The 12,734-nt window shown below is 39.9% G+C and overlaps 1 protein-coding gene across 4 annotated transcripts in view; it reads right to left on the bottom strand.

Moving 5' to 3' along the window:
- Positions 1-12,734, bottom strand: part of adamts3 (ADAM metallopeptidase with thrombospondin type 1 motif, 3) — a 108,317-nt gene that overhangs the window by 48,035 nt on the left and 47,548 nt on the right. For all 4 annotated transcript variants that reach the window (XM_088429010.1, XM_088429018.1, XM_088429027.1 and 1 more), the window contains exon 6: positions 792-875. In XM_088429010.1, coding sequence (XP_088285136.1) covers positions 792-875 — 84 coding nt within the window. The remainder of the gene's footprint in view (positions 1-791; positions 876-12,734) is intronic.

The raw sequence follows: 12,734 nt of genomic DNA, 5'->3' as shown, positions 1-12,734 counted from the left end.
ATTGTATATGGGTTATCCCATATTTGTTATGCAATCACTTACTATGTTTGTTATGCAATCAGTATGTTTGCTATGCGATCAGTACGTTGGTAGATTAGGATGAATGTTTGCGGTTTTTGTTGGTTGTGAAGAACAGGAATTGATGCGTCTCGTGCAGTTGCGGGAAGGAGACAGGCCCGTGACTAACCGGGTTTTAGTGACCACTCGCGCTTCATGTTCCTCAGGAAGGAGATAAACTGCATTCCTCACTATCGTAAATCAAGTGTTTACACTGTTGCCAAATATGTCCCCCAATCTTTTCGGGCAGCAATGACTTTTGTACCTAGGGACCTCGAGCTAATAAAAAAGGGAGGGTGTTTCAGAGCAAAGTATAATTGTACTTCTGCAGTCCTTCTACATTCTCCTCATGCATGAAAAAAAAAGAAAAAAAAGACCTCCTTCTTTGTGTATAGTTTCTCACAAATATCTAACAGATGAAGCTGACCTCATGAAAAAACATTTTCATTCTCCTCACATCCAAGCCTGACTCACTCGGATTAGTTAAAGTTTAATCAGAGTTAGTTAGTTAGTTAGTTAGTTCCTGAATGTATCTGTCATTAGTTGGTTGTAATTTTGATAGGCTCGGTTAGTCCATTAGCTAGCTGGATAACACACATGTTGGAAACAACCCTAAGATTAAGATGAATTGGTTATTAGTTCGCAATAGGTTGAAACTCCACTATCAGGATTCGTTTAGTTAGTTAGTTAGTTTTTTAGTTAGTTGGCCTTTGGTTGCTTAGGGGAAGGCTCACCTTGGCATAGCCCAGCATGATCATCCTCACGAGGACCACGTTGATGTGGACCCCCAGCGACTCATCATGGTAAATCTCGTTCACCTAAGTGAAGGGGGGAACGCGTTATGTTAGTTTGGAAAAAAAAAAAAAATCAAGATGAAATCTCTTTCAGGTTGCCTCTCCGGAAAATTGGAAAATTGTGTGGGAACATCACTGGCAATTTATTTCACCACAAAGTGGGTGATAGACATCACTATCTGGTCTTGGGCCCTTTACACACAAGTCCTAGCGACTCTATCATGTCTGTGAGCCAGTTCTGAGAAAAAAAAAAAATTCCCATTGTCGTAATCAAAAGAAATGCAAACTGAGCAAACTCCAACAGCAAGCACCTCTCACGCTGTGTTACGCCATGTTCTCCCAACAACATGTTGTTTTATGAGCAAGTGTGCTTTTAATCAACCCATGGGATCAAATTTCCCCTTGGGGGATTGGCCTCGGCCCTCTCTATCTTCAGGAATCAGGGCCATAATAAATACAAGTAATGGATTTGCTGTTGGAAGGGCTTCATGTTTGGAAGGGAAGGGAAGGGAGGCTGCCATGTATTTCCATCTCACTCTTGCGTCAGAGTCCCTAAGACAATTACAATTGAGGGCAGACGGAGGCTAGAATTGAAATGAGATGAATTAATGATACATGATAAGTGAGCGAGAAAGATGTAGGTTATTATTAAATTCGTGGTTGGAGTGACTCCATGATTGGAACTGAGCTGTATTGTGCATCCCCATGACAACTGACAGTGGGAGATGTGGTCTGAATCAGAGTACAATTCATGTACTGCATGCTTGAAGTGCTTTGTTGTTTGGAAGGCGACGGAAAATATCCTTTGAGCCTTGCGGGAATATCTAGTGTCGTTAAATGGGCTAGTAGAGGGGCGGGCACGGCCCGTGACGTTCTTTCATCAGGGACACCACGCATCCACATTTTGAAGTCCTGTAATATTGTTGGATTCATTTGCACTCGGTTGGTTAAAATGTACAGTATGTATTGATTTTGGGCCAAACCCCCAAAATATGGGGGACTGATGCAGATGGCAATATTTGGTAGAAACGCATTCTGATATCCGCTTAATGTTATTAAATGAAAAATATAAAATAAACGTTCTAGTGTTTGGTCCCTTAAAGTAGAAAAAATATGTATATTTAAAAAATAAAAAGGATTGAAGCTGTCCCCCCCCCCTTTCTGAGTTGAAATTCATTGTCAAACTAAACACAAAACAAGATTAACGCTATCAAACATTGCAAAATGCAAGAAATCGAAGCAGCTCGTTCATTGTTGGCCTCTCATGTCATGCTAGCACCAAGCGAAATTGGACTCTGGACAGGTTGCTAGCTGGCTAGAATTAAACGAACAACACAAATGGATTTAAACGTTTTCTAAAAGCAAAAAAACACCCTGGTTCTAGTGTTGGATAGAGTAAAGATAGAAGGTTAAAGTAAATGTTTTATTTTGTTTCCTAAAAGTAAATACAACAATATATATATATATATATATATATATATATATATATATATATATATATATATATATATATATATATATATATATATATATTTTGCACACCATTTATCATTGTAATCAATCTAGATTTTTTATTTGTTAGACTGTGAGGGGTTTTACCACAGCTTACTGAGGAGTGTCTGTATAGCTGTATGTGAGTATTCTACTGCCATCAAGAAAAAGAAAATGTGACAAAAACTGTTAAGATCTTTACCTTTCATGTAATTACGCTATTTATGTTTTGTCTTGTTTGTTTTGTTTTTTTTTACAGTAAGGCAGCAGTCTTTTTGCTGTTAAAAGTTATTTTTTTGGCAGGGTAGATTAACGGCATTTCCATTCATCCATCCATCCATTATCAAGAGCTGCTTATCCCCACAGGGGTCGCAGGCTTGCTGGCGCCTATCTCAGTTGGCTTCAGGCAGTAGGCGGGGGACACCCAGAACTGATTGCCAGCCAGTCGCAGGGCACACAGAGACGAACAACCGTTCACGCACCCAATCACACCTAAGGACAATTTAGTATGTCCAATTCGCCTGCCATGCATGTTTTTGGAGTGTGGGAGGACCCCGGAGTGCCCGGAGAGAACCCATGAGGACTCGAGGAGAACATGCAAACTCCACACAGGAAGGCCGGAGCCAGGTGGATTCAAACAGGGACCTTTGAACTGTGAGGCGGACGTGCTATTCACTGCGCCACCGAGCCGCCCATTTCCATTTAGAGAAAAAAATTATTTTTGAGGCAAGAAAGCACTATAATATTGAAAATGATGTATTGGGGTTTGCTTTGAATAGAGCAAATTAGTGCCCAATGATTTCAACAGTGACAATGCTTGGACAATCCCATGACAGCTGAAAATAAGAGACCATTTTCATCATGTTTTAAGTGCTTTTATTAGTACGACTGTGTAAAATGAGTTATTGTTATGAAAAAAAGGTTCTTTTATATTAAATTCGCTCTGAAATCGCTTGGGGACTTTGGAGAAAAATGGTAGCTGATTACCATGTGAGATATTAAGGGAAGGAATTAGGCTCTGTTTGTAATGCCACAATTTTTTTAGTTTTACATTTTTTTCTTTCCATTTATTAAACATGTAGATTACAATCCCATTAGATACTGTGGATACACAGCAGTATTAGGGCCAAGAGGATTTGGACCCAGAAGCAGAAAGGCACGAGGAAAAATACAAAGTGTTGTTGTTTGTGATTTCAAGCACTCACTATTGCAACTATGATAGGACTTGCTTTTGAATACAAGAAAATAGCGCACGATATATTGCAATTGCAAGAACTTTTCCTCGCCTATGCCACAGGCAGATTAAAAACTGCTGCAAATAGACGGTAAGATGTATAATACGGCATGCCTGTCCTTTACGGGCTGATCCTCCTGCCCCCGCTGTGTAATTTCCATGTCTTTTAGCGAATGATCCCGAATCCGGTTGTCCGCATCCTCTCTGTGCCGTGCGGCCCACTGACTATACGATAAATGTCAATAGAATCACAACACGCTTGGAAATGTCCGTCTTCCGGCCCTGAAATATGGAAAGTGCTCATTAGCCAGCGGGAGCGCTCAGACTGAAAAGACAACCTGACACGGCAAGGCTCTCATTTGCCTTTTAGCCCGCTGAGCTTCTCCCATCCACCTCGCTAAACATGCTGGCCGCGCACAAAACCAGACAAACCGTCCGTCCTGCTTATTTCACCCTTTGATTGGGTAAGGTGACAAAGTTCTTTGCCACAAAGTTGACTCATTTGCACGACTGACTGCTTTGACCCCTCTGCGACACGGATGACCCAGATTTTGAAAACACAGCTGATCTCGGCCGCCTTCCGCAAAATTGAGTGAGTTTGAGACTGAGGCACTGGAATGAAAGCGATGCTTTCGAAGCGGCGGATGCAAGGACATGCTGCAAGATGCTGACACAATGAATTGATTCATAGACAACTAATCGAGTACAAAATTCATTATCAAATATTTTGACAATTGATTAATTGTTTAGAGATGTTTAAAGATTGCAAATGTATTCAATGGAGGTACGGCGATTAACACTTTGAGTGCCGTTGACCTGAAAGGTCAATGGGAACCGTATAGAGGAGTGCCACTAGCGTCAACTGATGTCAACAATATGTTTTTATTGGAATGTGCAGAAGAAAGGTCTGGGAAACTCTGGTTTGATTATTAAGATGAGAAACATAAAAAAAAATCACTAACTGGTTAGTAGTCAGTGGCAGGCTCTTTGATAAAAATTGATGGCCTTAAAGTGTTTATAGATTGATCGGCAACTGATGGATTCTGAATAAATCACCAAGTAGTCGGATAATTGATTCATAACTTAGAGACATCTAGGCAGGGGTTGGTTACAAATGTATTTACCGAAACTGGTATCCAACTCATGCAAAAGCTGGCAAGTGTTCGCAAATGTAGCAGCTCTTTTGAGCTCCTTCGGGGTTCATTCAAGGTCAGCAGGTGTCGCTACAAGGTCACCAGAGGCCGCTACAAGGTTTCAGGCGGTCACCGGACATTGCTCTTGACATTCAAAATTTCCTCTAGCGACCTCTGGAATCCTTGGAACAACCTCTGGAGACCTTAAACAAACTCTGGAGGAGCTCAAAAGAGTCGCTACCGCCGCCGATACTTGCCAGTGTTCACCCATTAGTGGGATACCAGCGTAAGGATGCGTCATTAATTGATTACTCAATACTAAATTGATCACTTAAAAAAAAGGTAAGCGCCTAATAAATTCATGATTAAAACAATTGCTAGTTGCATATTAGACAACGCTTCAATGGAAGTGTAATTATATATATATATATATATATATATATATATATATATATATATATACTTGCATGTTCCACAGTATGACGGAAAGATGCTCAGAAAAGGTCCGTGACGAATTAAATTCTCTGCCTCCAGCCTGATAACACCAGACTGCCTCATACAATTTATTTATATACATCCTATTCTTGATTTTACAATAACGCATTCTGCACAACAGGCCACTACCGCAATAAGCATACAAGCAGCCCCGCAGCATCACAACAGGACCGATACACCAAGCACCAACCAATCTGTGACCGCAGCTGAACAAACTTTATTGTGTTACTGCGTTGGAAATACTGGGAATGAATATCAAGCTCCAGCCATCCATTTTCTATGGAACCCTTCAGGGGTAGGTTCCCGAGGGACCCGGGCTGCATCCCAAACTCACAATCACTCGCGCATGCACACCTGCGGGCATACTCCAGTTATTGACTGCCTTGCATGCATGTTTTATGCATGCGCTGAAAGTAAGAAGGAAAGTCAAACGCATTTCCGATTGTGGGTTATACAAGTACACATCAAACACGGAAACTTCATAGTCATTTTTTTTGGAAGATTTACAGTTAACCCAGTAACCCTGCCCCCATTCCACCGTGGCTTCCAGGTTGGCAATCCCGGAATTTTTTTTTTTTCTCTGTACGGTTCAAACCTCAATTTTGATGTCACGCTTGTTTATATCAGATCCAATTCAATTTTTGGCTACAATATGTCGACACATTTTTTTAGTTTGAGGCCGTGTAAATTTAAAAGAACAAAACACAAGATTTTATTTGTGAAGCACTTTATACCCAGCTGAATCTCAATGGGCTACACGGGCAAAAAGAAACCAAAAACCAAAAACCAAAAACCCAAAAACGCGGCATCGACAGATAGACAGACAGTAACATAAAAACATAAGCTCACATGACCGTGCGACTTATGGAGAGGCTTTACTGAAAAGGTGTCTTTTTAGAACACTCTTAAAAGAGCCCAGCGACTGTGGTGTGGAAGAAGAGCATCCCACAGTTCAGGGGCGACTGAGCGGATGGCCCGCCCACGGTTCGAAGCTACGGGTTTGAGGAGGTTGATTTGATTTGAGGAGCTGAGGTCGCGTATTGATGGATATGGGGAAAGTACTGTAGTTCCTTGAGGTACGAGGGGGCGTTGCCCTAGATACACGATTGCGCTCGGAAGGAAATCTTGTATTGAGTCCGCTATGTGATGGGAAGCCAGTGGAGTGATTTGATAATGACAATTCGCTCATCAGGTTCCTAGCAAACGTATTGTATTCCAGCACAGCCTGGTTTTTGTTGAAAAGTGTTGACTGTTGTCCTCTGTAATCCTGCTTTTTATACCTACTCAATTATTTTAAAGATTTCTTGAAACACCTTAAAAAGTTTACATGTCATAAATGCAATAAAACCATATTTAAGAAAATATTACAAATGCAACAATCATTAAAATACATAATATAATATAATATAATATAATATAATATAATATAATATAATATAATATAATATAATACTTTTTGAATATTTCTGATTTAGTAGTATATATGTTATCATAAGAAAACACATTGCTTGCTCACCTATTGGCACATACACACACCTACACACACACTCACACCACAGATATAAACAACTCCTTATATGGTATTATTGTGAAACGTGTAACCACCTTCTTTGTAATCTTTGTGATAAAACGAAGCAGAAAGCCCGAGATCACCGGAAGACCTTGGCACTCTCGCCCTTTTTTGCAAAAGATCGTTTTTGACTCAGAGTATTGGCTTCTCTCCAGTCTCTTACTATTGATAACTCTGACATTTTCCTAGGTTAGAATGACACTGGCTTTTGACTAAAAAAAATGAATGGAAAAAGATTTTTGTGAATGTTTTTTTTTTTTTTTGCTTTGGTGACACATCAAAATATATAACGAGAAAAGCCAGGGGTTTTCACATACTCTCTCAAACAAAATCTGTATTATCTGTAAATCTGTATCAAAATCAAATAAGAGTCTCACAGAATCAAATCAAATTCTTGAACACTTGAAAATGTACTATCCTTGAACTGTATTGCTCTCCATTTATCCAGGTGCTTTTCAAAAAGTAATTGAGAAAGTATTTGAGAAATTACACCCCAAATACATAATCGTTCCCTGATGAAATGCGAGGTGGCAATACAGGGTGGCCCCAACTCTAATTAGGCCCCGTTTCTTAGTGTTTTGCTCAAATGAAATGAAACTTTGGTCATAACTAGTTTATTATTTTCAAGACATCACATCAAAACACTAGGGTCTTTGGCCTTTTTTTTCTCCGTTCTACAGCATATGTTCTAGATGGCCTCTATTTAGCATTTCTTGAGGCGCAGCACAAAGTTGTCCAGACCATCTACCCGTCGCTCATGGGGAAGTTCTGGTTCCGGCAAGACGGAGCAAGTTCTCACACCTCAAACCTGTCCCGAGATTGGCTGAAAGAGAACTCTCAAGACTGATTTTAAGTGGGCACCCCATAGCCCGGACCCAAGCCCCCCAGATTTTTTTCTTTGGGGCTATCTTAAGGACAGAGTCTACGCGGGGAAACCCAGAACCATCACGGAACTCAAGAAAGCCATCAGGGAGGAGATGAGAGCCATTACCAATTCAGTCTGTAAGAACGTCATGGACAACTTCGTCCTGCGCCTCAAGAAATGCACGGAGCTAAATGGAGGCCATATAGAACATATGCTGTAGAACGGAGAAAAAAAGGCCAAAGTCCCTAATGTTTTGATGTGATGTTTTGAATATAATAAACTAGTTATGACCAAAGTTTCATTTCATTGGGACAAAACACTAAGAAACGGGGCCTAATTAGAGACGGGGCCCGTTTTTTTTGGGTCACCCTGTACTTGCCGGAAGAATCACCGCCTAATCTTTATCATCACAACTAAAATGGAGTGATGATCTCTTACAAAATGATACGACGCTGCCATCTACAGGCACCTGTTTGTCATTACGGTAATATGGAAGTTTCGCAGACCCATACTACCTCCAAAAAGTCTAGAAAGGTTCTTTTTGTCATGCTTTACAATATTTAACATAGCTTCAAAACTGTTACTTTTAGGGCTGAATGACCAACTGTTAAGCCCTAGTTACTGGTGGCTATTACCACAACAATGAGACATTTAAGTAGTTGTCCGCTCAATACACCCCGGGTTCAAACACAGAAGACAGTTGCGCATTTGGAGGCTTAAATTCCTCCCACACACTCACTAATCCAATCACAAATCTAACAGCAAGTATGATAGATTTGTGGCTGACAGCCTGTGGGAGTGGAAAGATAAGAAAGGCGCATTCGCCGGCGGCGAAAGGCTCGCAACACTTTCTTGTCTTCTCCTTTCATTTTCTCCGTGATGTCCACATAGTGTAATCACATTCGCGAACGAGGCACTTCAAAGCTGCATCGCCGGCGAAATTTCGGTCCCCTCGCTGGCTTGCCATGCCTTTTATTTCCTTTCCCTCCTTTTCTTAACAGGATCACACCCGAGCTCCGCACTGACCGATTGGAGCTTTTGACCGGCAATCAGACGCCGTGGACTTTCGAGTTGGCATTCTGTTAGCGGAGCGTCAAATAGGCAATGTGTGATTTTCTTTGTTTAATGTTTAGTTTGACAGTAACTTTCAGATAAGAGTAGCAATAACAAATTTGAGTAAACTTCAGAAAACCAAGCCTATAAATGCATCCAGAAAGCTACATATCAACAACAGCAAGCCATGGTACCGGTTTCCCTGGCCCTGAATTTATCAGAGATGGACTCAAACAAAGCGGGAATATGTGCCATATTCTGACGTGTTTTCAAGTATTTTTTGTTTTCCAAGCCAAAGAGCAAAAAGGTCATACTAAATGTAAATATCTGGAAATTTTAAGGCTAGCATCTGTGATGGTATTTGGTGGTGCGTTAGTGCCCACGATATGGGTAACATGCACATATGTGAAGGCAGCACCAATGTTGAAAAGTATTTACAGGTTATGGAGTGACAAATGCTGCCGAATCACGTTCTGCTGGCATTACAACTGTGTAGTTTTGCAAAAAGAGAATATGAGTGCTATTCAAAATGTGTGGCACATTTTAAAGTGCAAAATATATTGATCATCAGTTTACAAAGACGCATTAGAAAGATTTTTTTTTCTTTTTGCGATGCAGAGACTGCTTTCTGAAAACCACGGCTTGTGTTGTTTAGTACAACATGACTTTCAAAATGTCATGGGAAGGATATTAGAACAACTGAATTTAATTTGAGGTTAATCCAATGTACCGTATTTCTCGGAGTACGAGTTGACCTCCCTTCTTACCTCCCCTTTTTACTGCAATTCGGGTGAATTTCACAAAAACGAGAGTAAAAGTCTTTCTCTGACTTTAGTGGTTACTTAGATCATCGCTGCCCAATTATAACACATGATGGATGTTAATAAAATGATGAAATTACATAATTTTTAGAGCTATTTCTACATTGTATATTGAGTAACATATTGTTGCCGTTATGATTATGGACTGCGAGGCAATGTACACTTGCGTGTAGATGCAAATGCTGCAACCATAAAATGATTTGAAGTTTCAATGCTTTATTTTTTGACGCAGCTGAATATTAGTTTGTCTAAAAGTCCTAAAAGTCATCATCACTATCTGACATGCCAAATAACTTCTCCCATTTGTTTCTCCCATATAAGTGACGACTGTTGTGAGATCACAGCGTGGAAGGTTGCCCTTCGCTGTTTCTACCCCCACCTGTCGATATCCATGCCGGCTTTTTCGAGCACACGTCCAAGCGCTGAAGGAGAAGTGTCAAGCCGTATTTTCCTTTTCATAATGCATCAAAGTCCGCCTAAAAAATTATACACGCACAACAACGAGGCAAATAGGCAGCGCTTGACCAAAGTGCATTTTTGCAAAGTTTTGAGGAAACACTCTAAAACGGATGTGTACTATATTGAATTAGAGGTATAAATATAATCATTTTAACCCTTATAAGAGACATGATATTACTTAATTCGCATTCAAATTCATGTTACTCAAATACATATATGAGGAAAAAATTGGTCTGTTTTGAATTATTCAGTTATAAATCGCCCCCCATAATATGCGGGTTGGAAGTGAGGGAAAAAAATCTCGACACGTACTAGGAAGAATACGGAATTTTAATTGGCATAATCTCAGTTTACTTTTCCCTTCTGAAATTTTAGAAAAGAAAAAACTGAATTACAGTTTCTTTTTCACAACAATGGTGGAAACGTTTTGAAAGTACATTGTTTTTTTTTAATATCACAAAAATCAATAAAAAAGGCAATTTTATGTCAAGTATTTGGCGATGATTAGGTTAGGTTTATGCATGATTTATGATTTATGCTAGATTTAGGGTACTGTCAGGTACGTGTTTCACCTCCACCAGGCACAACAAGACAGTTTGTGAAAAAAAAAAAAAAACGCATTAAAAATATATATTTAAGGCAGTGGATAAAGTTTGTGTCTGGAATGTACGTGTTCTCTCAAACGAGTTGTAAGGGAAGCTGTTTTGATACGATCGGACCGCCACAGACACATAGCTGGACCTTGTATTCATTGTCTTGGAAAGGTTAAACTGGATGGCATCTTAATAGCCAGCAGGTGCTAATTTGTCATTTGAATGAGTCTCTAATGGAAATTTATTGTACCGCAGGAAACTTTGCGTAAATGCCAGCTGAGTCCGTCCTATAAATAATACAGACTACGCCATAGGTAAAACACGGGGGCTTTATTCTCATTGTTTGCCTAAAAAAATGAGAACCGTGCAAAAAGACACTTGCCATAGATTATAAGGTAGCATGCGTAGCACACGTCCATGCAAGTACAGTATTATAGGTAATCAAATACCATTGTCATTGGGTGAACAGATTCACAGTGTGAGGGAGATCAAATGGAGGCGGAGGGAGGATGAGGAGGAGGGGGCAGAGGAGAAGGGGATGGATGGTGAAAAGACAAGAGCAGCGGATGAGTGGAGAATAAGGGGGTCTTTCAAGGGTGGAGAGGGTGATGCAGAGTAGAGGAGCAAAAGCGAGTAAATATAGAGGTTGTATGCAGGTCGGCGTTCTGCACTTGAACTGCATATTTTAGTATTAAAATTATGTCTGACTGTCTACTATATATTAGAGCTAGGCCAAACTGGTAAAAACTAAAATCTTTATTTGTTTTTTTCTTCACATATTCTGGGTGATTTAAGTTTAAGCGAAGTGATTGATTTGGAGAATGTTTGATTTATTAAAAAGTAAATCTTGTTTAAAATGTTCAGACAACAATAATGTGCACTGCATAGATAGCAATTTTAATGTGAACTGTTCATAGCTTGAACATAACTTGCTTAAATATTACAACTTGCTTAAATATTACAATAAAATCATTAATAACTGTTATATTTGCGTCTTGTAAACCACCCAACCAGCATTCTGATGGTTGTGCAAAACTAATTTTTAAATAGTTAATTAATTGAATTAACTTGTGTTATTGCCAAGTCCTAATATCCGCACAACATCCATCGTCCATCAAAACACTCATTCTGTACAGTACATAAATACATACTGCACACACACAAACTCACATACAAACATACATACTAGCAGTATATATATATATATATATATATATATATATATATATATATATATATATATATATATATATACACACAATAATCTTTGAGGTTTTTTTTTTTTTGGTGACAATGCCACCAAAATAAGCATAATCTGATAAATGTGATAATCGTTCACAACATTTTGGGTCATGAGCATGAACAAACAAAACAAAATCACAATTGTCAACATCTTTACAACAATCTTTAAAAAAAAAAAATTCAATGTTTATATCTCGCAGTGGCCAAGACCGTGCTAAATATTGTGCTGACAATGCTGCGCTATCGTTAGCTTAGCACAGGAACTACGGTTCAACAGCTGTTAAGTGAAGCAAACGCTGCACATACCAGTTGTCCCAAGTTCTCGCTACCGCCTTTCTACAAGCCAGGTGAGTGCTCTCGCTTGGCTCCGTTTTCTGTGCCATTTAGGAGTAGAAAATAACCACAGGTGCTTCATGAAACTTCATGTCCCCATCACTATCTCTCACAAATTTTGTCATTAGCTGATTCTCAAGCCATGTGAACTACGACTTGCCATTTGTTTTCAAGCGTGGCTTCCTTCAATTTCATTGGTCTACTAATGATGGACACGCCTACCAGATTACATGTCGCTTCAGTCACTCGCCTTCCCACTTGATGCGATCAGTTGTTGCGAAAGCATCAAGTGGATAAAATCATCGACTGTCAGGTGCCCTCGAGAATCCTTTCTCTTTTACGTGGCTCGTCTTCAACACCATAGCGCCTATCGGGTGCTGTGAGTGCCTATAGCAGGGGTCACCAACTCCGGTCCTCGAGGGCACCTATCCAGCATTTTTTCAGTGTAACCCTCCTCCACTGCACCTGATGCAAATTATCATGATCATTTTGGTGCTCCTGCAGAGCTTCTTGATGAGCACATCCTATGAATCAGGTGCAGTGGAGGAGGGTTACACTGAAAAAATGCTGGATAGGTGCCCTCGAGGACCGGAG

This window comes from Hippichthys cyanospilos, chromosome 1 (assembly GCF_059441005.1).
Source record: "Hippichthys cyanospilos isolate Australia breed blue-spotted pipefish chromosome 1, RoL_Hcya_1.0, whole genome shotgun sequence".
Lineage (NCBI taxonomy): Eukaryota > Metazoa > Chordata > Actinopteri > Syngnathiformes > Syngnathidae > Hippichthys > Hippichthys cyanospilos.
Note: the sequence above shows the minus strand (reverse complement) of the source record. Positions and strands in the feature narration are given on the sequence as shown.